Raw genomic sequence first — 26,319 nt, 5'->3', positions numbered from 1 at the left:
CTTTTCACTTGTAATTAGTTTCAGCAACAATTCTTAACAAATATTTTGTTTGTATACATATGACTTTCATACATTTATACTTATTTCTGTTATTGTTATTTTTATATACTTTCCATTTAATCCTATGCAATCATATGCTCAATAAATACTGCTTGATATGACCAGCTTATCCAATACCACTCATTCACTTAACATACCTCCTACCCCTTCGTGTGAGAGTCACGTGATCTGTTCAGCCTCTTTCTCTTTGCGACGCGACGCGGTAAGTGTGATGTATACTAGGGAATCTTTCGAACATGAGATGAATGCGCGATCCAGATTGACGCGTATTCAATAATTGAAGTGTTCGTGTACATTACTCTTCATTCTGGTATCAAATCATAACACCAATTGATGCAAGTCGGATAGCATTTCAACCGCGAACAACACCAATATAGACCTGGCGAGCTTAGCAACGTAGAAAATAGACTATATTTGGTCATTGATAAAAATCGACTCTTGAACGAAACCAACGACACCCATTTGGATATTTTCGAAAATGACTGACCCAGTATTAGAATCGAACGGAATTCCAATTCACGAAAGAGAAGATCCAGATCATGGTGAGTTATATATCTATCTATTATAACTAAGACGTATGTTAAACTAGTCAATGATATTTATTTATAGAGGAATATCAATATTTAGATTTAATTTCAAAAATAATGTTAAAAGGACAATCACGTCCTGATAGAACAGGTACAGGTACTTTATCATTATTTGCACCACCTAGTTTTAGATTTTCATTAGAAAATGGAATTTTACCTTTATTAACAACAAAAAGAGTTTTTTTAAAAGGTGTAATAATTGAATTATTATGGTTTATTTCAGGTTCAACAAATTCAAATTTATTAAAAGAAAAAGGTGTTGGAATTTGGGATTTAAATGGATCAAAAGATTTTTTAGAAAAAAATGGTTTAGGTTTTAGAAAACAAGGTGATTTAGGACCTGTTTATGGATTTCAATGGAGACATTTTGGTGAAGAATATTTAAATTGTGATACAGATTATAAAGGAAAAGGTTTTGATCAATTAAAAGATGTAATTTGGAAAATTAAAAACAATCCAACTGATAGAAGAATTATTTTAAGTGCATGGAATCCTAAAGGTGAGTTTCCTTTTTTTTGTTTTTTTTTTCACTTTTAAAGAGTTTTTAATTAATTTAATATGATTTTTTAATCATTTAGATTTACATTTAATGGCTTTACCACCTTGTCATATGTTTTGTCAATTTTACGTTACATTACCAGATTCAAATATTCCAAATGATAAACCAAAATTAAGTTGTTTAATGTATCAAAGATCATGTGATTTAGGTTTAGGTATACCATTTAATATTGCAAGTTATTCTTTATTAACTTATATGATTGCATATATAACCGATACGATACCTTTTGAATTTATTTTACAAATGGGTGATTCACATATTTATAAAGATCATTTAGAACCTTTAAAAATTCAATTAAATCGTCAACCTAAATCTTTTCCAAATTTTAAATTTAAAAGAACAAAAGAAGAAATTGGTGATATTGATGGATTTATTTTAGATGATTTTATAATTGAAAATTATAAACCACATGGAAAGATTGAAATGAAAATGTCTGTGAGTTTGAAAAAATTCATTAAAACAAAAAAAAGAGAAATTTGAAATTGTCAATAACTAATTTTTCAATTTATAACCTTAGGCTTAACTTTCGATGCAACTCTTCAATTTATTCTTATTTAGAATATTTCAACCTGACTTTTCATCCATTTATAAATGTACATACATTGATTTGTAATTATACCATTTTAGATTCATGCATTTTATACTTTACATTCGAAAAAACATCACAATGGCATTAATACAACAACACGACATTCTTTCTTCTTCTGCTTATTAATTACTGTCTAAATATGAATATCCTCAATGGCAGCCCTCACAGTGATGTCATCCATTTTGTCCATCTCCCTCAAGACGTGCCCCGCTTCATCTTCTCGAGGCGGGTCTAGGAGGAGGCAGGATCGAGTTTCTATCGGACGAATAGGATTTCATTCTGTGATCACCGGCAGCAAAAATCAGCTGCGGAATCAAGATCGCGGTTGAGTATGAAAAGACTTACAATTGCCTAATCGTAGATACGATATCCGCTAATGATTCCATAAGATCAGTAAGTCTTAAAAAGCTTCGTTGATAGCAAAAGAACCCAACTCCACTCACTAGCCTGCCTTTGGTTCTCCGCTTCGAACTCGTACCTCTTCTGAGCACCTTCTCTCCATACGTTGATCTTGAAACCGCCCGCTCTCCCAGTGAGCTTACACGAGGCGACAAGAGTAATGTGGAACGATGTGGTCTTCATACTATCGAAGAAAGCTCTCGATTCCGATGGCATGATCTAGATTTATACATCGGTTATCAGCTAATCACATTGCCCAGTGTGATAATCATAATGACCACTTACGTGTATATAATCACCATCGATAGCTAAAACTCGCTCATGTCTACCGATGGCGATCTTTCTCTGTACTGTATATTTCTATGTAATCGATAACCAAACCATCAGCTTGGCGGGTCCTTTCATTTGAGAAAAGGCTTCGGAGGGCTCACCTTATACGTCTGGGTAAAATCTGCTAAGCCAGGTCCATACCGTTGCATAGGAGCAGGCTCAGATTGTCTTTTGAAGATGGAGGCTAATAGAACATGTATTAGCTTTTCTGCCCATCCTTGCAGTCTTTCCTGAGTCATTTGTAGCGGAGCGACGCTCACCACTCGGATCACCCCCACGCCTGTCATTAATCCTCAGACCATGCTCCGTAGCCCATTGTCTTTTGACTAAGGCCAGATCTGTCCTTCCTTCCAGACTCGCTACAGTCCGATCAAGTGGTATCGCTAAAGTCAGATCTGCCAGACAAAGTACCCAATCTGTAGCAGGCATTTGTAATCTTTTTTTCTTACATAGTACTTCTGTCAAATCGGCAATGTACATGTCGGATGGGCTATTTCACAAACCGCTTTCAGCTTGGTCACTTCACGAGACTGAGAGATTTATCAAACATTCTGGGGAGAAGAGATTTGGTTTGCGACAACTCACACATTGATGGTTGTCGTGAAATGAACATCGGCACTAGCGGTGACCCTGATCTTCAATCTGACAATTTCACTACTTGTCGAACTCAAACCCACACTACCCTTCATCGCTGTCGCCGTGGTACTCAACCCTGGACCAGCGATGGATCCAAGAGGGGTTTGTTCATTCGAAGAGAAAGACGAAGATGTACTGGCAGTTTGCATGTTTGAAGGTACGGTCAGTGTATTTCCTCGTGTTGGGGGTTGTGTTGGTGGTCTAGATGGTCTAGGTGTAGGAGCTGCCAATATACGAGAAGGGCGTCTCTGAATGGTAGGAGCCTTCGCAGCATTTTGACGGACTAAGTAACAAACCTAAGGTTAGTCTCGAAATCGCCAGGACATCAGGATGACTCACTTTGATCTTCCGTAGCTTCAACAATAGCAAATTGACCATATGAGAATTTGGATATTTGGCTTTCTCGATCGAGAGCTGCACAATGCAGGTGTTTAGTCAGGATATTTCGATCGCGAACACCCTACCTCGGCACTGCTCCTAGGCTAATAACTCACGAGGGAAATCTTCATCAACTTCTCCATCATCTTCTACAATTCTTAGTCCCCATCCTACGGCACTCCATCTCACTTCGTCCTCTTGGTCGCTCAAGAACGGCAATCTGCCATCTTCCCAGTACTTATAGAGTCCGAATCCGGTGACTTCTTCTACAGTAGCGTCTTTTCTCACTTTGGCGACTATCGGATCTGTAGGCTTGTCCGAATGCGGGAAGTACATCTCCAGGGATAGAGATGGTGCAGAAGGTGGAGCAGCGACTCTTGCATATAACGATGTGAATGGATTAGGCATGAATGCAGGTTCGTCTACCGAAGATACCGATAATTCGGAAGGCTTTGATATTAAATGTGGGACATGTTTGTTCAATAGTGCACTTAAAGCTGATGTTCTTTGTGGTGGTGAGGTCGACGCAGAGGGTAAGAGTTGAGGAGTGAAATCTAATTGTTCTCCTTCCATAGTATCTACTGATACTCTTCTTGAATCCGTGTGATTTCCGTGATCATGCGTACGTTGATTTTCAGCTTCCGCAGCTTCATCTTCATCAACGTCGCTTCCTTCGTCTACTAATACACCAACCATACTATCTACTCCACCGGTGGTGATTCCGGTCACAGCCAGCTGAGAAGCTCCGCCTTCCCCTTGTCCTAACGAGCTCTCTTCAGCCTCCATACCTATCACACCAGGCGTAGCGTTGATCCGATTTGCTAAATCGTCATTGGAGGCTTCACTAGTGCTTAAAGCTTGCTCCAGTAATCCTGGATTAGCTGTCATGCCTAAACCCCTACCAGAGTTTAACATGTTGCTTCCGTTCAATATTGAAGTTGATGTCACACCGCCAGAAGGAACACCTAATAAATTCGGCACAGGTGCAGAATCCGCTCGTGGTCGTCCGGATGGTGAGAAAAAGCCATTATCCATTATCGGTGTTTTGTCGACTGTCTTAGTTATCGTTGTGGTGGGTGTTCGTTCTTGTCCTGGCGACAATGGATTATCAGTGATCAAAGAAGTAGAATTGGCTCTATAATTTTTGCTTGTATTCGCCTGACCCGAACGTCTACCTTCCGCTGGCTGAGTATTTCGTCCTGAAACTCGCATCCCGGCTCCTCCAGATTTCCCTCCCATGATAGTCTGAGTATAATTCAGACCTCCACCACTTCCTGTCCTATCTCTAAGTCCTCTTTTTGGTACCCCATGCTGTGAAGAGAGGTACGAAGGTTCAAGAGGAGGTGAATCTAATGCTCGTTTGATTTCGGGCCATCTATCAATATCTGATAGACCGGATGCAGTTATATAAGGGTTCAAGGCGAAAGAAGGATCCAACGATATGATACGTGGTGTGAGTGGATCATCGGTGATTCTTAGTGATGACAGGCGTATAGCCTGTAGCATGAAGCTAAAGCAAGCATGTTAGCTGAAATCAATCAGGAAACGGAGCGTATTATCTCACTCGACATCGGATATCATCGCCATCTTGCAATATATTCCATGGGATACATTTCCGCTTTAGTGATTACTTCCGCCGATAGTTGTTTGCTTTCGCGCTGTGACGCGATGATTTTCGAAGCCAGTAGATGTCATATGTATACAGCTTGATTTAAGCTGCTGTTGTCAATATCAAGTTGAGCTTGACAGTCCGATACTAACATATATATAATTGAATGTGTTTCATATCCTTAACCTCGGAGACCCCACAAACAACAATATGACAAGCGCGCAGATTTAATTAGTCCCTCTGGTTTAAAATGATTGCCCCACGTGGTTGGAAATCTCGAGCTCGAGATTATTTTTCAAGAATTACAGGTCCACCTGGAAATGACGGAAATTTTGATGCTACAATAATCACATCTTGATCCAATCTCCATTATAATTAATCAAACGTCACATAGCGGCTGCGTAGAGAATATGTCTGGCACTCTCATCTCCTCGCTGGTCTGGGTACCTAGAGGGAAATCCTCAGCAGAACCGAAAAGATATAATCTTGATGATACCGAATTAGAAAGAGTAGGTAAACTGGGTGGACCGGGTGTATTGGAGAAATTGAGGCAAGAGATGGAAGGTATGGATGTAGCAGAGGGTGAGGATTGGGAGGAGTAAGTCCAGTCATCCGAACGAATTCCTCAAATCTTGTGACGTCTGCTTATACCACTCTGTTCATCCTCAGTGTCGACGAAGATGGCGAAGAAGGTAGCGATTCTGCATCAGAGGATGGAGTGGAAGCCAATGGTGCAGAGGAAGACGGGGATGTGGATATGGATGATGAGCCCAAAGATTCTTCAAAACCATCCGATCCAAACGATTTATCGGCGTTCAAGATGGATGAATACGATAATGAGGAATCAAAGGGTGTCGCAATGGGAGCTTTCGCAAATGTCAAGGGTCTATCATTCTACAGGGATAACAATCAAGATCCATACATAACGCTTAAAGAGGTGAGTGACTCCACTATTATGGTTCTCAAGGTTCAGAATGTACTAAAAGCTGACATTTTTACAGGATGATGACGAAATAGAACGAGAAGAGCTTTCCCTCTTGCCGACAGATAACATAATCATAACCGCTCGAACCACTTCCGACCTCTCATCCTTAGACTTTCACGTATATGCCGATTCTGACGAAAACCTCTACGCACACCATGATTTGATGTTACCGACTTTCCCCTTATGTGTAGAATGGTTAGATTTCCCTTCAGGCGGTTCATCTTCTTCCAATGAATCCCCACAATCAGGAAGTTATGTCGCTGTAGGATCTTTTGATCCATCAATAGAAATCTGGGATGCGGATTTAGTAGATGGACTATATCCTCAAGCTATATTAGGTCCTTCTCCTTCATTAGAAAAGCCAGAAGCCAAACCATTAGGAACTGGTAAAAAGAAGAAGAAGCAAATGGTTCAACCTGCTGCAACGGATGAATACCATACTCAACCTGTATTAGGTTTATCTTGGACACCCAATCACCGAAATCTTTTACTTTCAGGTTCAGCAGATGGAACAATTAAATTATGGGATTTGACCAGAGAATCACCTATGCCAGCATTAAAAAGTTGGGGAAGTATACATGGAGGGGAAAAAGTTCAAGGAGTAGAATGGAATAAATCGACCTCCAGTGGTTTGGATAAAGCTGTTTTAAGTGCAGGCTGGGATAGAATAGTGAAAGTTTGGGATAGTCGAGCAGCACAAGATGCTATAGGTGTTAAAGTTGCAAGTGATGTTGAGTGTATAAGGTGGGATCCTTGGGAACCAACTTCTTTCTTCGTTTCTTTAGAAAATGGTTTAATACTAGCATATGATTCTCGAACATTATCGTCCTCGAAAGATGGCAAGAACCTTTCTAATGCTCAACCTAAATACACACTTTCTGCACATGATGGTGCTGCCTCCGCATTGGATATAAATCCTCATATTAGAGGTTGTATAGCCACAGGTGGTATGGACAAAATTGTTAAAGTATGGAATATACTAGATGAGGAAACAGAAGGTGTAAAAGGAAGAAAGAGGGAAATCAGCTTGGCTACTTCCAGAGATCTGGGATTGGTAAGTCTCCCCTGACGTTGCGATGAGTTACAATGCTAACGAAATGATATCTATATAGGGTAAAATATTTACAGCAAGATGGTCTCCTGATCCTGAATCTCCTTTGGCGTTAGCAGCGGCAGGTTCAAAAGCTACTTTGCAAGTATGGGATGTTGCATCAAATCCTGGAGCAAGAAAGGCTTTCGGTGATAGACTTAGAAAACACGGTAGGGAATTAGGTGAGATAAAGAAAGGTGGTGGAGTTGTTGCTGTTGAAGGTGGCGAAGATGAGGAGAGTGATGAAGAGTAGAACATTTATGATATCTACGTATCGGTGTTTGATGCATATACCGTGCAAACATGGGGATAAATCCAAGTTCATATTCTACGACCATTAGGCTCATCTTGAGTCTTTAGTGTATTGATAAGCAACTAAACATTTACCATAGCTGGGAAGTAAGGCATACTATTAGCGAGACTATCATTCTGACAGCCAAACTGGAACACACATAACGACGACACAGAAAGAAGTGATTATAACTCAAATTTCGTAAATATGCAAATCCACGGCGAGATTATTTGATCACTCATTGATCGATTTATATAACTCTTCACCTGCAAGTGCATTACTTGTAAGAATCACGCTGTCCGACTGATTGTCATTGTCAGATTGGTCCAAGTTACAGGTAGTCCAAAGAACGATTTCATGCTATATACAAGAGATAGCTAATTAAGTGATTGCGTACTAAACTATATACAATTCGATGGAGCTGCTGAAATTAAGTCTCGTTCAATTCGCCATATCACAACCTTGAATCACACTACAATAGATATAAAGACCTACTTCCGCGATCATGGAGCCTTCCCGCACTACTGCATCTTTACTAAACAAATGCTGAATTTGCTCCTTTGGGAGTCTCCTTGCCTTACTGCGATGTACCGGAGGATATGTTATTCCAGATATCATTGATGGCCTTGCGCATGACGTCAATGCCTACCTCTGCGAGAGTATGAGATTGAGCTCTCTGTGTCTCTCTATGCTGCGAAATCGTGGTGGATCCTCCAGGAATCGGCGGGTAGTCCTTGAAGCTGGGCGGTAAAGTAAATCTGGTTCCAGCCGGATAAGCGTCGACAAAATAATGATCTGGATCCGGCCAAGGTTTTTCATCCTGTGATTCCTGTAATGCAATCTTCTGATGATTATACACCAGTCGCCACTCTCCAGCAGTATAACTTTGTGTACGATTAATATCACTGTTATGTCTGCGGCGAATAGCCTGTACATCTTCAAGTTTAGCGCGAGCGGTCTCTATGTTGCCAGAGTAAAAGTCCAGCCATCTTCCAACTGCTCTCTCCCTGGCATCTCGAGAGCTTTTCAGCTTAGAAGTCAGATCAGGTACATCAATCCTTTCTCTACGTTTTTCAAAATACTCGCTCAACACATCTTGTTCACCATGATGGGTGTTATCATTTGACATCTTGATCGGGATTGTTGTGATGACTGGTCGAAGACAATGTTAATATAAATTGGGAACTTGGGAGTCGAATGTCGCAATTGTGTTCAAAAATGAGAATGATGTGGATCCAGATACTAGTATTTATATGTCTATTTCCTCAGCCCTCAACGAGACCAAAGAGACTCTTTGTTATAATTTGAAAGGATGCTGAGAAGGCAAATTCTGAGCGCAAGAAAAGTGCTATAACAATGGATGGACTCACTGACGAGTCTAGACCACACACACCACAAAAGAAAAATTACGATATTCGACCAAAGGATGGAAAAAATATCGATTGAGCGACGAATTGGTCATCATATCCAGGACTTCGTCATGCGTTTTTGCAAATCTCATTGAAAGGTAGAGGAGTCTGCGACACTCTGCTAGTGTCTGGTGTGGAGTTGATCAAAGGACGAAGAGGCGGAGAAGTGAACTTGCGTGGAATGACGGATTAGACGTCATTGCATACACCGAGGCTTCATAATGTTTCTGTTTCTGACATCTCGTCAGAGGTAGAGCCTGGCGAAGCCCTCATACTAGATTGACTGGGACTGTCCAAACACAAAGTTACGTGATGGTTCAAGGAGATGAGTCTGGCCTGGCAAGAGTAGACGGTCGACGAGCACGAGTGGTGTTATACTGAGGCCTGCATCAACGCCAAGACGAATTGCACATTGTATCCTGGGCTGCCCCTTTTCATTGCAATCCTCATTCAGTAGAAAAGGCTCTTGCAGGATCTCGACTAGTATGGTCGACTATTCTACAGTACAGAATAAGGAAGTCGTTATGTACAATAACTACAAGCGGACATGAACATGGCATGATAATATGGCATGATGTATATCCGCAACTCGGATCAAAAAGCATAAAGAGAAGATTCTCTTTCACCTAATCTATCTTTCAATTCTTCCCAAGTGAATTTCTGAGATTGCTCTTCTCCTTCCAGGGATATATCTTCATAGGTGATACCCTCAAATATACTACCCTCTTCACTCATACCTCCACTCTTGATTGAGATATCACCTAGACTCAAACCATAAGAAGGGGCATTTGAGGTACGTAGCATGCCTTCAGCATCCAAAGATCGATCGAACCTGGCTTGTCTTTTATTCTTTTCAGATTCACTACAACCATATAAATCTCTTTCCGCATTGGAAATATGCGTTAGTCCTGTGTTTCCTGGGGTGAAACTCAATCTACCTTTAAATTTTTTGAACAATTCTTTAGCTCGTTTTCGTCTTCCTTGTGTCTTTGTAGAAGCGGCTGTCGACCTATCCGAAGTGTCTGGCGAAGGAGAGCTCGATTTGCTGAGGCCAAAGATCTTATTTGCAAAAGCACGCGGCGAGAAATGAGTCTTACTGGCCGTGTATGGTCTTCTGGCGGTTGAGTTAGCTGATGTTTCAAACGGAAAGTGGGGATGGAAGATGACTTACTGTGTGTTGTGTGACCCCTGTTTTATAGATGTCTCACTTTCCGTACTGGCAATGCTAGGACCGCCACTATGGTTCATCTGCGCGTACTTGATTATAGGCTGCGGAATAGAGGTTCTCCAGTAATCAGGACCGTACGTGTCGGGATCAGTATAAATGCTTCCTGGATTCTGCCAGCCATACGGTAAGCTATTACTTCTGTTTTCGCGATGAGTAGCTGGAGGTGGGGAATAATCGTATGAGCTTGTATCGCAATATGAAGTCGGGATGGGTTCGTCGCTTGGAGGCTCGCAGCCTTCTATAGAGTTCAAGTTACTTGATATAAAGTGGTTGTCCCCGAAAGACATTGAGTTCGTTATGTGTTCGTTGTGGTCTTCGGGGCCTGCAATGTCGACACCATCATATTCTGTCTCGCCAAGTTGCGTAGAAGAGTCGGTTGAACTATCGCTGAACCGGCTCAGAGGTTGCTCAAATTCCGTTATTCGCCCATTCCCGAATTCGCCAATAGAGCTCATGGGCTCTTTCGAGCTGTGTAATGTGGGATCAAAGTTATATATATTTGGGTCGCTTGCATTTTTGGCCATGAGGCGATCAGATGACCTTGGGTAGGTCCAGTATGCGGAAGGCATCACTGGACGATCAGAGAGCGAGAATCAGATTGTTAATCAGAAGCGTGCGTTCTGAGAGGATAGTTGCTATCGCTATTTCAACGAAGTTGTGTTGATCTGAAAGAACAAGCTCGTATGGTCAGTGTTGTTCTGTATCTTATCAAGGTCGCTTGTCAAGTTCATTCAGCGTGAAAGGTGAGAAATGTCTGAGACGCTTGGCGAACAACGGAAAGAAGGCAGCAACAAAAGAACGTCACATCTTCATCTGTCTGAGCTATGTATGATCTTTGCCACTCTAAAAAACTCATATGCAGCGTATCTTCACTGCTAGGGCGAGGCGTATGAGTACATAATTTGGCTTTGCCTATCTCGATCTGATAGGAGACTTTCAGTAATGCCACAATCATGATTAGCCGTGTCATCACGTGGACAACCCTGAATGAGGAAACGAGACAACAAAGACTGTGACTATCACTGACAACTTCTACGCGTTGAATCTTTTTGATGATACATGCATTTAGCCAGTATACATAGAAAGTGTACTGTCCTATCAAACTCAGGAAACCCAGCATAAATATAAATTCTGAGAAATAGTTACACCTCATCATGGTAGAAGATAAATATATAGGATTGGGGTTGGCGTTAGGGGGAACTTTTCTCATAGGGTGAGTTGTCTGTCTTGACAGTTAATCATTAGTTGGTCGTCTGACTTGTTTACGCTTCCAGTTCGAGCTTCATCATAACCAAGAAGGTGAGCCTCGATATCGAGCTTTAAACCACGGACTTTCATACTGATATAACACGCCAAAGGGTCTCAATGATGCTGCCAGAAAAGACATGACGGAGTACTCGCATCCGCATCAAAGGCAGTCTGGACCTCGAAATGCCTGTCAGTACTTCATGCTTCTCAGTTCGAGGATTGTTAATTGACTTCGTATGAGTAGCGGAGGACTTGTCGTATTTGCAGAACCCTATATGGTGGGCTGGTATGGTAACGAGTAAGCTTGTCTCCCCATGCTTGCATATTAGATCAAGACTGATGATCTTGAATGCATACAGTGATAGTTGGAGAGGTAGCAAACTTTGCTGCATATACATTCGCACCTGCGATCTTGGTGACTCCTCTAGGCGCAATGAGTGTTATCATTGGGTGAGTGTTCTTCAGGCTTGAACGACGGTCGGAGACGGTAGCTTACGATAACCATCAGTGCCATACTTGCCTCATTCCTGCTAGATGAGAAATTGGGGAGGTTAGGAGTCTGCGGTTGTGCTTCCTGCATTGTGAGAGCTTCCAACATCTTCCATCGATTCTTCGTATTCAGCATTTTGGCTGGCGCTTACGCAATCGCATGAACAGATTGGATCAGTCATTATCGTCCTACACGCACCTTCGGATAAAGAGGTAGAAACAGTAGATGAAATCCTGACGTACGCTGCCAAACCAGGTCAGTCGCTCCTACTCTACGGTATCCCCAACCTGATGCTGACCGTTATGTCATAGCCTTTTTATTCTACATCACATTCGTTGCAGTATTCTCTGTCTACATGATATACAGAGTTGTCCCCACTCACGGTACTCGGAACCCTATGGTGTATCTGTCTATATGCTCTTTAGTAGGCAGTGTCTCCGTTATGGCTATTAAAGTGAGCGTTCTTGAGACAGATTGGGTTCACATGACCCGCGCTGATGCGTTTGGTATGTAGGGTTTCGGAGTCGCCCTCAAATTGACATTTGCCGGAAACAACCAATTGACGCATATTAGTACGTATGTTTTTGGAGTGGTAGTAGTGGGATGTATTATGATTCAAATGGTATGTTGGCCATCTTATGAGAACGACTTCAATTGACTGACAGTGACATCCGCAGAATTACTTCAACAAAGCACTGGACACCTTTTCCACCAACGTGTAAGCTGATCCAAGTACTACAGGAAGTGTGTGCTTAGCTGACTTCAACGCAGCGTCAATCCTATATATTATGTATTCTTCACTACGGCCACCATCATTGCATCTGCCATTCTCTTCTCAGGCTTCAACACGCCAGGCGGAGTCAACACAATCTCGCTGATATGCGGTTTCCTGATTATCTTTATGGGAGTATACTTGCTCAACATCTCAAGAGAACCAGATACGCCTCACCATGCCTCAAGTTTAGAAGCGGGACTAATGAGTGAGTGCTATTCATAGACAGGTGTTTCCATCATGCTAATATCACGATACCACTTAGACCCACGAATGAGCATGTCAGGCCGTATGTCGATGGACTCCAACAATCCAGCGCTGTGGAATTATGGAGCAGTACCAGGCGGAGCAACATATGCTCCGGATGGCTCACTGAACTCAGCTGGACACGGTCGTCGAAGCAGTATATATAGGGCTCAGAATTCTACCTTATTCAACGCGTTTGAGGAGGAAGGAATGGCCTTAACGCAATTACCGGAGGAGGATGAATCAGACTCTGAAGATGGTAGGCGACTTAACCAAGGGCCAGGGCGGAATCTAGTAGGAAAGAAGAGCAGAGATGAGGTAGCTGGTGGAAGGCATCCGGCTTATTCTGAATCAGGTTGATAAATTAGATCCTCGGTTACGTGCGGACTTTGGGTGATTGCATCGGAGTATGCATGGTTCTACGCTTGGTCACAATAGACAAATCCGCTCTGCTCCCTTCATGTTCACCCCTGATCAAGTCATCGGTCTACTAATGAGTTGCGGGTGCTGAAATGGCGAAGTAGCTGAGTTTTGGTGTAACGGAAGACTGGTCTGGATGAGCTGAGAAAGCGGGAGACAAGCCAAGAATCCTAAACCCATTATAGGATTCATTATGTATTTTCCGGATATGCTGACATACGGTATACATATACCTGACATCTTGAACAAGAATTGCTTACATCCTCCTGCTACAGTGCGAGTATCAGCTCACAATTGAACAATTATTATGTCTGCCTCTCACAAACATATCTCACCCTCAGCCGATTCAGGCAATGGCAATACACACTATAACTCTAGCTTCCCGGCGAGAGTCAAAGATACGCCAGTCACTAAGGAAAGCGTCGCCTCTGCGGATCCACCTCTTGATCGCGGCATGGCAGTACAACTCGAACGTCGAAAATCACGAGACGAATTAATGCAGAGCACGGCTGAGACGACCACATCATCACTGGATGATAATGTCGACGCACATACAAGTGACTGCAATGAAACGGAAGTTACCTCAGGTGATCTTCAACAGATTACAAAAACCACGGAAATTACCATCTCTTCCAGTGCTCGTACGCCAGGAGCACCTACTAGATCTGCTCTTCCATGGGAGGATTCCGCAGATCTCGATTTGGCTGATTTAACTGAAATCGGATAGAAATGCGTCATTTCGGCAGACAATCAACTAAAACCCGCAAATACTGTATTTCAAAAATGGTCAGTTTTTTTTTGCAGGTGGCCATAAGTAAGTTTGCAGATGGGCTTGAATGGATCCGAAGTTTTGACTTCTAGTAGATTTAGGATGATTGACCAAGGTACTGAGTATGATTATCGAGTCGAACATTATGGATGATGACATAGTAATCGAGATTATGCATAGACCCTATGGCCCTTGTTCTGAGGCCAGCACAGCTTATTTTCTAGATCAAATCATAGTCTATTGACTTGGTGATCACACATCATTCAGCTGTGGCAAGCACAGCCCAATGTTTGAAGCTCGAGTCCGGTCCGGTTTCTCGACATGTAGTTCTGATCCGAAGCTTTAGATTGGGTGTTTCACCTTAATCGCCTCATCCAAGTATTTATGGTCATAGCTGGAATTCGGAAGCAGGGTGAATTTGAATGAGCAAAACCTCTAGACCATAACCGGTCATTTATTATGCCAAAGCGCGCAATCGACGGCCCGATCTCTAGCCCTAGACACACAACAATCTAACCCTATCGTTTACACAGCACATCATCGCATAGACCCTCATCGACCTTTGATGAAACACGCACAGATGCGGAGTAATCAATCCTGTTACAACATGACAAGCCACAAAGGAATGTTTGAAATGCTGCTCTACTCCTTTCAACCATAAAGTCAAGAACCTTTGTCATCAGTTCCTTAAACTGGATTACACATATACACACAATCTGCAGAGTTGGTCGTCAAGCAGAAAAGCACAAAACCGATTGCATAGCATGATTCAAAGGTGTCAATCTCTTTTGTATCAGGTAAAACGGCTACATGGATCAGATATATATAATATGAACTAAGGATCTTTGAGCTCATACGTTTTCGAAGTCGCATTCTCCTCCTTTTCATTTTTAGTGAGGATCTTCCATATCGTTGGCAGAAGCTGGCCAGACTCGCCTAAATTTATATCTCACTCTATACACTCTTTGATTATTTTGCTTTCATAATCACCCTCCACATCTTCTTCCCCTCACATCATCCGTCTTACAGCTCACTCATCCAACTTTTCCCACATCATGCTACTCTTCACTGCTCTTTTCAACTTCGCTCTTCTCGGTCTCGCAAGTGCGAGTACTTTCACCAACCCTCTTCGTGCTAGTGGGCCAGACCCTTTCATTGTATACGATCACGATACTTCATCCTACTTATTCATGCAAACTAGCGGAAATGGCCTGCGAGTTACCAAAAGTTCTACTTTAGAGTATGTCTCAAAGCGAGTCATGAATGGGAAGGTCGCGGCTAACTTGTGCCTTGTAGTGGGATTCGGGATACCGCAAACGAAAAGCTCGTATTTCAAAACCAGGATATGAAGGATAGACCAACTGTCTGGGCCGGAGGTGAGTTTACTTTGTTCCTTTTTTTAACAGTGTTTAGACCGTCAATGACTAATGACATGATATGTTTGCAGAAATTCACAAGGTTGATGGAAATTGGTATATCTACTACTCCCATGCTGATGCGGTTTGGGTAGTTTCAGGTGGCACTGATGTGAGTACTAAGCGCTGGTGTAGCGATGAAAATAAATTCGAGACTAAACTTTGCCATCAAACAGCCGGTCGGAGACTACAATAATCCAGTCAGATTATACGATAGAGGATGGAGGTGAATTCTTGTCATCAGCTCCCTATAACAAGACGCTCTTGCTTACCCTGAATCTCTCTTTCAGTCTGGATAACACAGTACTTATGGTCAATGGAAAGAATTACCTTGTTTTCTCGTGTCATTCAAGTGATGTTTCGAACAACACCATAGGTGGCTCTTCTATCTGTATTTCACCACTTACCTCTCCCACTGCGATCGACCAAAGTCAGGTAACAGTGATCAGTAGACCGGAGGAAGCTTGGGAACAGTCGGGTGGAAATACCAATGAAGGACCACAACCTCTTTATTGGGCTGGGCAGACTTAGTAAGCTTTCTCGGTTTGGGTTATGCGTAGTGCTCTCGGTTTATTGACTCAGCGTCAATGTACAGTATTACATATTCTGCAAGTTTTTGTTCGACTCCCGACTATAGTCTTGGCCTTGTGAGTTTATACATTTAATCCCTCTTGAGAAGAAATATCACCTTATGCTATCTATCAGATCCACTTGACTGGTGATGATCCTATGGATGCAGCTAGCTGGACGAAAAAGACAGATGGACCGGTCTTCCACTCTGGTAATGGAGAGTATGGTCCAGGTCATAACGGGTATTTATAATCACGAAATCTTTCGTCCCGCTTCTTAATCCAGCTAACCCCTTATGCAGTATGTTCATCTCGCCCGATGGTACGGAATTATGGAACGTCTATCACGCCACTTGGCATCCTGAAGGGCAATGGTGAGCTTGTTGCTGTTGGATATATGGTACAGTTCCAAGCATTATCGCAATTCGACCTGACCGTGATTGAATTCTCGCAGTGGAGACGACAGATCAACATTCGCCATGAAAGTTGATACCACCAACGGTCTAAATTTTGGATCCCCTGTAACGTGAGTCATGGCCTTTGAAGGTCTAAAGGAAGTGGACTACGTCTGAGTTGAGGACGATTTCTCAGATCTGGTGAATACACCGCGCCTTCGGGAGAAGACGTTAGTCCTGTAACAGCAAAGTCCGAAATGATAGCTCTCACCGAGCCTACAACTACTATCCAACTTGCAGAGTTAACGTCTCAACCAGTTGAAGCTGCACAAGCTACCCTCACGAGTAGCTCAGAGGCTCGAGAGACAACTCATAGAACCAGGGGTTCTAAATCTAGATTAGTCACGGGATATGACTATTGAAATTTTTTAGATGGTTCGTTTAGTATAATCAGTCGCCCGAATAAGCTTGCGCCATATCTTATCGTGTGAATAATGTCTCTGGAGTAAATTACGTACTTTGCATGAACCGTGTTTTTGACACAGCTCTTTATGCATTCCGTTTCAAGACGGATGCATCGCAGATCGCCGTCGCGTATATAGGCCTGATGGAATTTTGATTTAGATAGCGACGTGATGACCAACATCTATATAATCAGACGTCCATCATCATTCCGATCTAAGATCTACCTGTAGGGTCGGTCGAAAACTAAATCATATTTCGCACAATCTCGTTTCCATGGCATTCGAGAGAAGATTGAGCGAGAATGACACGAATTCAACTGGTAACAAAACAGATTTCGTCCATATCTGCTCTCATTCGCTTTTCGATTGTCATCGAACTTCCGTTGTGAATTCCACTGACTTGAGTTGTCGAGGCAACCGAATACAATTGTCGCAATCGAAGTTGAAAACCAAACCTCCTGGGCAGGCGCAGCAAGATACATTGACTGTTCGCCGTAGTAAATCGGAGCGCGATCATAAGGATTATCTCCTACAGGAGAGGTCGAGAACCATTGGTACGATACTATTCAGCTACATAGAAGAGCTTGTTACAATATACAATTGTCTGATTTAGTGATTTTGGATCGCCACAATACCAAGCTCGTCATCCCAAAATGACTTCATTGGGTTGCGTGATCCCACTTTCTCGGTCCTGGACGAACGAGAGGTGAATGTAAGTCCTGGTCTGCTTACATTCTTCATTGAAAAGCCAAGTTGCCTCTTCAGGCCAAAGTCCTTTCAACTATATCGAACAAATAATACTTTCAGCAAATTCCACATGACAACTTCAATTTCACCTAAAACAAAACAGGTCTTCCCAAATTGAACCAAATTTTACAGCCAGCGTTTACAGCTCTTCAGGTGAAGATCCCTCGTTTCGTGGAGGGGTTCAGGGTTCGACCACTTCTGAATATTCAGAGCCAATGAGCCGCTTCGCTACGGCCAATACTTGAGATATAGTGTTGATTCTAGCCCCAATAGTCCACCCTTTGTTCTAGCACCTTTGTCGCGCTGAAACTTGCCTTCCGGAAATCTTTTCTCTGTAGCGAAGTCTCTGTGAAATCTCGCTAGAATAGCAGAAGTTAGACATATATAAACCAAAGTCATGATGTACATACCATTCTCAGTTATAAAATAACTTCTTTCGCCACTTCCTAGTCCCATTACAGTTCAAATTCACATTGCTCTTAGCCCCAACAACGTTTTACAAAGATGTCATCTGAAGACAGCGATTGTGAGGCCGAGAGTTTACTAGAAGAATATCTTAAAAGCCGTGAAGACAGCATTGATGTTGCTAATCTGACTCGTGCTCTGTTCCACTCGCAAAATAGGGAGGACGGATGGCTTACAAGATGGTTGGGTCGTTATGGGGGTGATGCAAGAACCGCTTGTGATGAAATCGAAAAGACCAAGCTTACTGTCACCAGATATTACAAGGATCCAGAACACAAAGAACGTTATACTGCTGAAGAGTGGACACTGGTGTTCGATCATCAAGTGCTCCTAGAAGAAACGGTCATGGAATCTTGGCGTTGCAAGAATCCAGAGTGTAATAATCGCACTCAGCGAATTCGGTCGCGCACTCAACCTGAGATTGCCGGTAATGGTTATTAGATCCTCGACAAGTCACCTATGCATGCAAAACTCCCGTGATCAAAGCTGGTGACTTGCATGCATGTCTTGGTCCAAGTTGCTACAGCTTTGAAGAAGATGCAAGGCCGGTAGAAGCTAAAATCTAGTAAAAAGACCCAAGAATAATTTGCCTCCTTCTATGCTGACCACATGGCAGACCCATGGTCTTGAGCAGAAAGCGCTTTGCTCTTTGAGTCCTCCATGCATGAAATGTGTCTTTATAAGAGAGCTGCATGCATACACATGGGTTGCATGAGGTTCTCATACGAATATGATATGCATGCATGCATCCTATGGTGACTATACACCACTGTTGGCGGTGAAGTGAGTGCGCGGCAGGTAATTCGCTGAGTGCGAATATTAGACTCTCAAGAATCCATCAACATATTATTTGATATTCCGTTATGACCCTGACACAACATTTACTTTGCCGCCTAAATTCAGTGTCCACAAACCTCCTGACGACACTAAAGATACTAGTGGATCTACCGCAGTACCACAGCACAAAGACAGTCGAGCCCCAGCTTGTACTTCCCATACAATAGGGGCCGAAGATATCAGGAAATTACGAGATTTCTGCCGATTACGATTTGGCCCTATGGACTCTAAGGACAGTTAGACAACGAGCGTCTGTCCGGGCAGTAACAAAGGGTTTACGCCATGGGATGCTTTGTGCTATTTTCATCCATGCTAGTAATTTATTGTCGATATTGTTACTTATAGAATAACAAAAGTGCGCTGGATGCGAAAGGAAAAGAAGTTGTTAATCTGTATACAAATTATTCAGCAAATACTGAATTGGCTATCTTGAGTTCATGTCATACTGTTCCTCTCTGTAATTCGTCACAATACACTCGCACGATGCCAGAAATTGATAGTTAAAGTGGAGTTTATTTACCAACCCTAGACTCGCACTTGCATATATAGACAATACCGTTCGCTTTCCCATTTGACATGCCTAAAATGTACATTCCGTGAGGTTATCTTGAAGTTAACTTAGCAACACTCATTAGCGAATTCCTGTCCTGCTCTGGGACAAATGGGAGATCCTCTTGACCAATTGTCACAGTAGCTCGTGACCCACAGGCAGTCCTGTACGTAGTCTGATTTGCATTGGATAACAACTATCTTCTCGAGACGTGCATTAATACTGCGAATTAAGACCTGCTAAGGTCGGTCACAGAAGGACTCACAGCGCTGTATGTTGCTCAATCAGATATCATGGCTTTCTAGCGGAGACTGATCGAGTATGAAACGAATTCAATTTGTAATAAATCCCTTTTTTCGACTGTGTTCCCCGATTAGCTTCTAAATGCAATTGCAATTGAAGCTCTTTTGCAAAACTCACTCACTTGTGCGGTCGATGAGGCATTGACTCTCAATCCCAGCAACGAGGATACTGTACCTCCTTTTGCGCATCAAGACATCATTCATGTCCGCCATGGTGAGATGGAGTATAATTGTTGGCGAGTCGTTTATCCCACAAAGGAGATCGAGTACTTTGAGTACACCATCGATCTGCGACTCGTCACTCAGGAGGAGTTGAGTCAGATTATCGAAGCATTTCATATCATTTTTTGTGTAATTCGATCACAGATTGCCAAGCTCGTTATCTTACATTCCTTTCGTCTGGGATATATTATCCCGCTACCTCGGTTTTATGCGGTAGAGCGTAACCGAGGACAATAAGCTATATAAGGACTTCGATCCACATCAACATCATCACTGAAAAGTCAAGCAATTCCTTCGCAACACAATTAGACATATCCCACATCTCATAATCTCATAATTTGGGCTCTTCTCAAGATAAATTCAATATTCATAACAAATACAACATGTCATCCCAGAATAAACCAGATTCTACAGCAAGCGCTTTCAGCTTTTCAAGCGATGACACTTCATCACAAAGAGGAGGAGATAGATCACCCCCATTTACGTACGAAGAGTTTATGAGCAACTCCGCTACGAACAACTCCGCTACTGCCGATAATCGAAACAGTCTTGATCCCCCTAATAGAAGACATAGCCATTTGGGGGAGTATTCTCCCTACTAGAACACCTCATCCACGTTATTCTGATCATTTTCACGATCTGAGAGTAACGCAAGAAAGAACAGAAGGATCAAGGCCTCCTTCTTATGCTTCACGAGCTTCACCACAAAGAAGTAATGGTTCGCCTGAAGCTCCGAGTCATGGAGCAATGAATTTTGAGGGAAGCGGGAGTTCAAGTACAGCCTCGTCTGATCAGAGTACTCGTTCTGCTCCTGAGGCTGATGGACACTATGGGTCCCTCGATGAACAGGTTTATTCTATTTATGATGATCGTTTAAGAATGGACCATGAAGCCTACCTTCAATCCAGAGCTTCCACAACAAGAAGAGCACCTCCTGCTCAAGGCAGCTCCTCTCGATTGACTCGACAAGGATCCCCCCGACTTTGAGTTGGACGGGTATATCAAAAGCAGAAGACCAGGTATGTTTTGCTTTATGAGGGATCGTGTCATACCAAAACCACAAATAGTATAGAACGCGATCTAGTCGCGGACTCGTTCCCTTTATCTTTATGAGCTATAGCAGATATTGACTGGATGGACTTTTGTATGTATATACAGTATGCGGTGTTCTGCTGACAGCAAAAATGAGAGATCGTACGTATAATGCATTACCTCGAGTACGCGCACGGAGCCACCCAACGTTCCCGCAGAGGGTCTAGCCATTAGTGACAGAGCACGTTCTCAGCGTATCCATTCCGATACTTGGTCAGCTCCTTTCGTACCTCTCCTCCAAAGATATCTACAACTGTACACGGAAAGTTGATTCAAGTGGCGATGAGATCCTAACAGTTTGCTTGTAGCAATACCACAGCGGTTTTCTTTCTCGGGGATCGACTCTGCCGCAATCACCACGGCGATTCGTGGGATAGTGACTTCGTACGGACAAGCTCCGGGCTGCTGTACCTCTCCTTTTGCTTTCATTATCAACAACGAATGACTCACCTTTGTGGTCAACAACAGGAAGGCGAGTATGTGGCAAATCCTTACTCCTGTTGGCCTTCCATCGTTGTAGATCGAGTCGAATCAATATAGACTGCGCTCAAGAGTCTTGATTTGGCTTATCGTCTCAATTAGCCTTCTGTCCGATTTGGTCGGCGTTGATGCAAATAATCGGACGACAAAGGGGATCGACTCGATTACCTTTTATCGGCCCTTACTGCCTTTATCTGAGAGCTATATTACTGAGATAAGCAAATGAAGGAAAAGGTATATATACTTGTTTATCACGAAACAATAAGTACTACTCCAACTCTACTTCACAATCGATAACATCACAACATGTCTGATCAACGAGCCACTGACACTTCAGGTGAAAATTCTGCGAACGACCGACCCGACAGCCCACCACCTTCATACGACGAAGCTACACGAACAGGAATTGATCCTGTATACCGTGTATACGAATCTTCTTGCCCCGGCGGGCCACCTCAAGCCTATAGACCTACGGGTGCCCCTCCAAGTGATACAAGCACTCCAGACGGATCCACAAGATCTGACGCGTCAGGAAATTGAACTGGCGTCCTTGTGGGATTTAGAAGTTATGACAGGTAGATCTGGGTTTCATGTTCCAAGCGTAAACATCGGATATATAAGTTTAGTTATGGTATAGGTATACGAGATGTTTTTCCATCTGTGGATGAGATGAGGAAAGTGAGATGATATACAAGTTTGGCAGTGTTTTCCGTATGATATGCAAATTTGGGGATGTTAGATCTTGAAAAGATTCTCCACGTACAATTGGAAACGACCATGGGCTAAAAGCTCGACTTCCCAAATTGATTTGTATTTGATAAAAAGTGGTGGTCATCTCTCAATGTTGTTGTGGGTTCGATTATTACTTGCTTTAGAAGGCGAGAGAGAAGTGGTATTTGCCAAAATCGTGACACTGATCTTGAAGTAGGCAATTCACTCTGATAGCGTCATTTTGCTAATCACACATCTACTGCTTTCATATCAATTTGTCTTCATCTCCACCCTACTCATCGAAAGGAAAAAGTAATTTGCAACTCCTGTCCTTGTCTTCCATTTAGATCAAACTTTCAAAGTGATAATTTGGTTTAATCATCTTGCTATTATGCCGAGTCTTCTTTGCTTTCGATGTTATCATCAACAGGAAGGCGACATTCTACAAATCCTTTGTTCTTATTGTGTTCTAGGCTCGTGACGCCATAGCAATTGAAACGAGCGTGCTAATTATCACATGAATCAGAACCGATGACCACTCCAAGAATCTGATAAGGCCTTCTGTAAGATCCGTGCAGGTCTTGTTGAAGTATTGCGTAGCGAGCTCATCTAGTCGAGTTATGTTCTTGATGAATCGAAATATCAAAAATATGGTTTTCAACACTGTACGCACTATTTGGTATCTTTGAGTGGCAAAACAGACAAAAAGGTATAAATACGTATCGTCCGATTTTCCCGTAGAAAGACCACATTGTCCATGATATTTCGTACTGCTCGTAGTCAACCACATTGTTCATATATATTATATGCATATCCAATTAATATCGTGATATTTCATTAGAACCTTGAGTCGCTAGAAAAACCCGCAAGATCGTTCAATTTGAGGTAAAAGCGTTTTTCTAAAGTTTCTCGTCAGCTATACGAAAAAGTTCATTTATATACTGAAAACTGTAGACTCGCTTCCATTGTTCAAGACACTAAATCAAGTAAGATGTGATCAGCCTTGATAAACTTCATACTGTCTTCCAGCTCTTTAAACTTGGAGGCGATGTATTACAAATGTGACATTGAATACTCACTTGATGTCCCGTTTTACCTTCTACAGCAATTTTCCAATCTTTTTCACCATTCTTTATGACGTGATAAAATAATTGTCTTTTCTGATCTTTAGTCCATCCTTTTGTAGGTGATTGTGGTCGATCATTAGGTTCGACAAGTGAGTGAGGTTGTTTATTTCTAATAGCTGGCATGTCGTTTAAGTTTTGGATATCCCTGGAGAAATATGTATATCTCGTCAGCTCATTCTTTAGTGTTCGAGATAAAAATGGACTGACAACAGTGCTTTTGTGTTTGGGAGATCAAGAATATGTGAAATTGGTTATTATATAGCATGCGATTTCTGGAAAGTGTGAATGAAAAGAACTAGTCAGAGAAAGATAATAAAAGAAGAAAGGAAAAACGGATCGTTAGTTCGTCCTTCTTTATCGAGAAACGCAAGTAGTCGTGATGATCCGTTTCTTAGATACGTTATATACATCTGATGGCATTTCAAATAACCTCAATGGGCAATAATACAAAAACAAATTCCCTTATTTACAACTTCGCCTTGACCTTCCCATTTTCTCGCAATAATTTATCACTTTCCTTATTGATTTTAGCAGATTTCTGATTAAGCTTTTCAACGCGTTTTAATTCATTTTTACCAATTTGCTGGATATGAACTTCGTCCGGACCCTAATAATGAATATCTCGTCAGCTCGAAAACCCTTCCTCTCTGGTTCGTACGTCATGTGAAAGATACAATCGCTAAACTTACATCAGCGTACCTTAATGTTCTTAAACTAGCATAATAATAAGCCAATGGAGTATCTTGTGAAATTCCTTCCGCACCATGAACTTGCATAGCTCGATCAATTACTTTCAATGCCATACTTGGAACTGTAAACTAATTTCCACGCACGACATCAATATTTCTCTGTCAAATGGTCATTCATCGCAAAAATTGAACCTACTTTGGCAATACCGATGTCTTGCATTGCACCTTTTGCACCCGCTATATCAATTCTTCTTGCAGCTGCTAAGACCAATAATCGGGCTGAATCGATCTCTGCTCTGGAATGAGCTATATCCGCGATCACGGTACCTACGTTGGATTACTTATCAGCTCAACAGTTATTCCACTGGGGTATTGATTACTTACCATGCTCCCTCAAGTATTTTCCAAAAGTCTTCCTATTCGGATCAGATACTCGCTGCAGCAGAATATCAAGTGCTCGTGAAGCTATACCGATGGTACGCATACAGTGGTGTAGACGTCCAGGGCTATAGACATTGTTAACGTACGCTGGAACCGTGAACAATGATTGAAGAGCAACTTACCCTAATCTGGCTTGAATGATCTATGAGCGGTTTGTCAGCACCTGCACCTTGTATGATATAGATTTCTTACACTCACTTCGAATCCCTTTCCCAGTCCCGCTCGACCACCGACTACCCCACTTTCAACATCTATCTCTACTCCATCGTAGACGACTTCACAATGGCCTTCAGGAGCATCATCGTAACCGAAAACTGTCAATGGTCGGACGACTTTTACACCTTGTAATCGAGGTTCAACAAGAACCAAAGAATGCCTTTTATGAGGTGATGGATTTTGAGGATCTGTCATTGCTAATACAATATGAATGGCATTTCTAGGATCACCAGCTCCGGTAATCCACCATTTATGACCTTTCACTATTAATTTGCCTGAGTTTGAACTAGGAAGGGCAGTCGTGTTACGTATATTTGTTGCGTCTGACGAAGCCACTACAACCAGTATGATATATATCAGCCTGCTCCCCGCGTGATAATTCTTACTGAATTATGGCGTTGAAAAATCGTGTAGACTCGACTCACCTCCGTACTCTGTCATTGCAAAACTACTTCGAATTTCCCCTTTCAGAAGTGGTACGAGGTATTTATCCTTTTGCTTAGATGTACCGTATCGAGCTAAAACTTCCATATTACCTGTGTCAGGTGCGGAGCAATTGGTAGCTTGAGGAGCGAGTATAGCCGAATGTCCCATTGTTTCAGCCATGACAGCGTACTATTGAACAAAGAGAACAGAGTTAGCATGAAGACTTGTCTGCGACTCTCGCACATTACTGGACAGCAAGGATCAGATCGATCAATGAGATTTACCTCTAGATTACTCAATCCACCACCTTGTCCACCTGCCATTCCTTGAAAATCACCTCCACTCAACCATAAATTCCATAAACCTTTTTGTTTCGCTTTATCCTTCAATTCTTCAAGAATGGGAGGTACAGATGCCCATCTTGCTTCAGGTGAATCAGTAGGTATTTGAGCATGAAATAGTTTTTCAGAAGGTAAAACATCATTCTATTTGATTTGAAATATGTATTTTTAGCTTTGATTAACCAGTACTGACATAGTTGAAATTGATGATCAGACTCACTTCCATGAATTCGATCAAAGTGCTCAAGAGGGTCTTAGCACGTTGCGATATGAGCGGTTCAACCTTTAGGTCCGACTATCTCAGTACTGGGCGAAATTAACGATCAGAGAAAGAGGACGTACCAATGACCAAGCGCCGGCCGAAATATACTTCAATACTGGACTATCTGACATTTTTGATGCTACAACCTATATGCTATAATGATCTGTCAGATTGCGATAGCTTGTAGTAATTATTGAATTTTGGTCAGAGGATCAAGTATATATGGGATATATAGTCTGTTTAAGTAGTATCACGTTGGACCAGAAGACCTTCAACTTCTCCGGGTTTCTCGGCTTGTTGATTACCGGTATACGGGATCACGTGATTGACACGTTTATACGATCACTATGAGTTAGTATTGATGTTTGCCTTTGTTCCTTCTGGGTCAATCTGATTATGGCAGCCAATACTCTATAGCTTTGCTGAGAGATCATCACTCTTTAAACAATACTCGAATACAAAAGCTCGGACT

General features: G+C 42.2%; 13 protein-coding genes across 13 annotated transcripts; 8 read left to right on the top strand and 5 right to left on the bottom strand.

The window, feature by feature from the left end:
• Positions 1–538: 538 nt before the first annotated feature.
• Positions 539–1,686, top strand: I206_101947 (thymidylate synthase; the record flags this gene model as incomplete). Its single annotated transcript, XM_019158657.1, has 3 exons — positions 539–602; positions 670–1,146; positions 1,226–1,686. The coding sequence occupies 3 exons, from the start codon at positions 539–541 to the stop codon at positions 1,684–1,686; spliced, it is 1,002 nt and encodes a 333-aa protein (XP_019008403.1).
• Positions 1,687–2,007: 321 nt separating this feature from the next.
• I206_101946 (uncharacterized protein) lies at positions 2,008–5,125 on the bottom strand (the record flags this gene model as incomplete). Its single annotated transcript, XM_019158658.1, has 10 exons — positions 2,008–2,074; positions 2,141–2,168; positions 2,239–2,413; positions 2,480–2,554; positions 2,626–2,708; positions 2,785–3,014; positions 3,110–3,443; positions 3,500–3,574; positions 3,655–5,048; positions 5,103–5,125. 10 exons carry the CDS (start codon positions 5,123–5,125, stop codon positions 2,008–2,010), a joined length of 2,484 nt encoding a protein of 827 aa, XP_019008404.1.
• Positions 5,126–5,557: 432 nt separating this feature from the next.
• I206_101945 (uncharacterized protein) lies at positions 5,558–7,475 on the top strand (the record flags this gene model as incomplete). The annotated part of the gene is made up of 4 exons (XM_019158659.1): positions 5,558–5,745; positions 5,817–6,084; positions 6,149–7,186; positions 7,245–7,475. 4 exons carry the CDS (start codon positions 5,558–5,560, stop codon positions 7,473–7,475), a joined length of 1,725 nt encoding a protein of 574 aa, XP_019008405.1.
• A 616-nt stretch (positions 7,476–8,091) lies between these two features.
• On the bottom strand, positions 8,092–8,643 carry I206_101944 (uncharacterized protein; the record flags this gene model as incomplete). The annotated part of the gene is made up of 1 exon (XM_019158660.1): positions 8,092–8,643. The coding sequence occupies one exon, from the start codon at positions 8,641–8,643 to the stop codon at positions 8,092–8,094; it is 552 nt and encodes a 183-aa protein (XP_019008406.1).
• Positions 8,644–9,517: 874 nt separating this feature from the next.
• Positions 9,518–10,675, bottom strand: I206_101943 (uncharacterized protein; the record flags this gene model as incomplete). The annotated part of the gene is made up of 2 exons (XM_019158661.1): positions 9,518–10,037; positions 10,095–10,675. 2 exons carry the CDS (start codon positions 10,673–10,675, stop codon positions 9,518–9,520), a joined length of 1,101 nt encoding a protein of 366 aa, XP_019008407.1.
• A 630-nt stretch (positions 10,676–11,305) lies between these two features.
• I206_101942 (uncharacterized protein) lies at positions 11,306–13,267 on the top strand (the record flags this gene model as incomplete). Its single annotated transcript, XM_019158662.1, has 12 exons — positions 11,306–11,364; positions 11,426–11,450; positions 11,510–11,588; positions 11,644–11,697; positions 11,759–11,849; positions 11,908–11,980; positions 12,057–12,144; positions 12,201–12,343; positions 12,404–12,511; positions 12,567–12,607; positions 12,661–12,869; positions 12,927–13,267. The coding sequence occupies 12 exons, from the start codon at positions 11,306–11,308 to the stop codon at positions 13,265–13,267; spliced, it is 1,311 nt and encodes a 436-aa protein (XP_019008408.1).
• Positions 13,268–13,634: 367 nt separating this feature from the next.
• On the top strand, positions 13,635–14,054 carry I206_101941 (uncharacterized protein; the record flags this gene model as incomplete). Its single annotated transcript, XM_019158663.1, has 1 exon — positions 13,635–14,054. The coding sequence occupies one exon, from the start codon at positions 13,635–13,637 to the stop codon at positions 14,052–14,054; it is 420 nt and encodes a 139-aa protein (XP_019008409.1).
• A 1,097-nt stretch (positions 14,055–15,151) lies between these two features.
• On the top strand, positions 15,152–16,897 carry I206_101940 (uncharacterized protein; the record flags this gene model as incomplete). Its single annotated transcript, XM_019158664.1, has 10 exons — positions 15,152–15,336; positions 15,393–15,472; positions 15,544–15,623; positions 15,688–15,737; positions 15,802–16,041; positions 16,107–16,158; positions 16,217–16,323; positions 16,383–16,454; positions 16,535–16,606; positions 16,672–16,897. The coding sequence occupies 10 exons, from the start codon at positions 15,152–15,154 to the stop codon at positions 16,895–16,897; spliced, it is 1,164 nt and encodes a 387-aa protein (XP_019008410.1).
• A 1,293-nt stretch (positions 16,898–18,190) lies between these two features.
• I206_101939 (uncharacterized protein) lies at positions 18,191–18,592 on the top strand (the record flags this gene model as incomplete). Its single annotated transcript, XM_019158665.1, has 1 exon — positions 18,191–18,592. The coding sequence occupies one exon, from the start codon at positions 18,191–18,193 to the stop codon at positions 18,590–18,592; it is 402 nt and encodes a 133-aa protein (XP_019008411.1).
• Positions 18,593–20,445: 1,853 nt separating this feature from the next.
• Positions 20,446–21,049, top strand: I206_101938 (uncharacterized protein; the record flags this gene model as incomplete). The annotated part of the gene is made up of 2 exons (XM_019158666.1): positions 20,446–20,648; positions 20,707–21,049. The coding sequence occupies 2 exons, from the start codon at positions 20,446–20,448 to the stop codon at positions 21,047–21,049; spliced, it is 546 nt and encodes a 181-aa protein (XP_019008412.1).
• Positions 21,050–21,940: 891 nt separating this feature from the next.
• I206_101937 (uncharacterized protein) lies at positions 21,941–22,174 on the top strand (the record flags this gene model as incomplete). Its single annotated transcript, XM_019158667.1, has 1 exon — positions 21,941–22,174. The coding sequence occupies one exon, from the start codon at positions 21,941–21,943 to the stop codon at positions 22,172–22,174; it is 234 nt and encodes a 77-aa protein (XP_019008413.1).
• Positions 22,175–23,198: 1,024 nt separating this feature from the next.
• Positions 23,199–23,595, bottom strand: I206_101936 (uncharacterized protein; the record flags this gene model as incomplete). Its single annotated transcript, XM_070202478.1, has 2 exons — positions 23,199–23,261; positions 23,425–23,595. The coding sequence occupies 2 exons, from the start codon at positions 23,593–23,595 to the stop codon at positions 23,199–23,201; spliced, it is 234 nt and encodes a 77-aa protein (XP_070058579.1).
• Positions 23,596–23,938: 343 nt separating this feature from the next.
• Positions 23,939–25,978, bottom strand: I206_101935 (uncharacterized protein; the record flags this gene model as incomplete). The annotated part of the gene is made up of 10 exons (XM_070202477.1): positions 23,939–24,079; positions 24,162–24,290; positions 24,358–24,488; positions 24,546–24,667; positions 24,725–24,744; positions 24,801–25,153; positions 25,244–25,433; positions 25,529–25,729; positions 25,806–25,868; positions 25,928–25,978. 10 exons carry the CDS (start codon positions 25,976–25,978, stop codon positions 23,939–23,941), a joined length of 1,401 nt encoding a protein of 466 aa, XP_070058578.1.
• Positions 25,979–26,319: the final 341 nt, after the last annotated feature.

The sequence above is a fragment of the Kwoniella pini genome, chromosome 2 (assembly GCF_000512605.2).
Source record: "Kwoniella pini CBS 10737 chromosome 2, complete sequence".
NCBI lineage: Eukaryota > Fungi > Basidiomycota > Tremellomycetes > Tremellales > Cryptococcaceae > Kwoniella > Kwoniella pini.
Note: the sequence above shows the minus strand (reverse complement) of the source record. Positions and strands in the feature narration are given on the sequence as shown.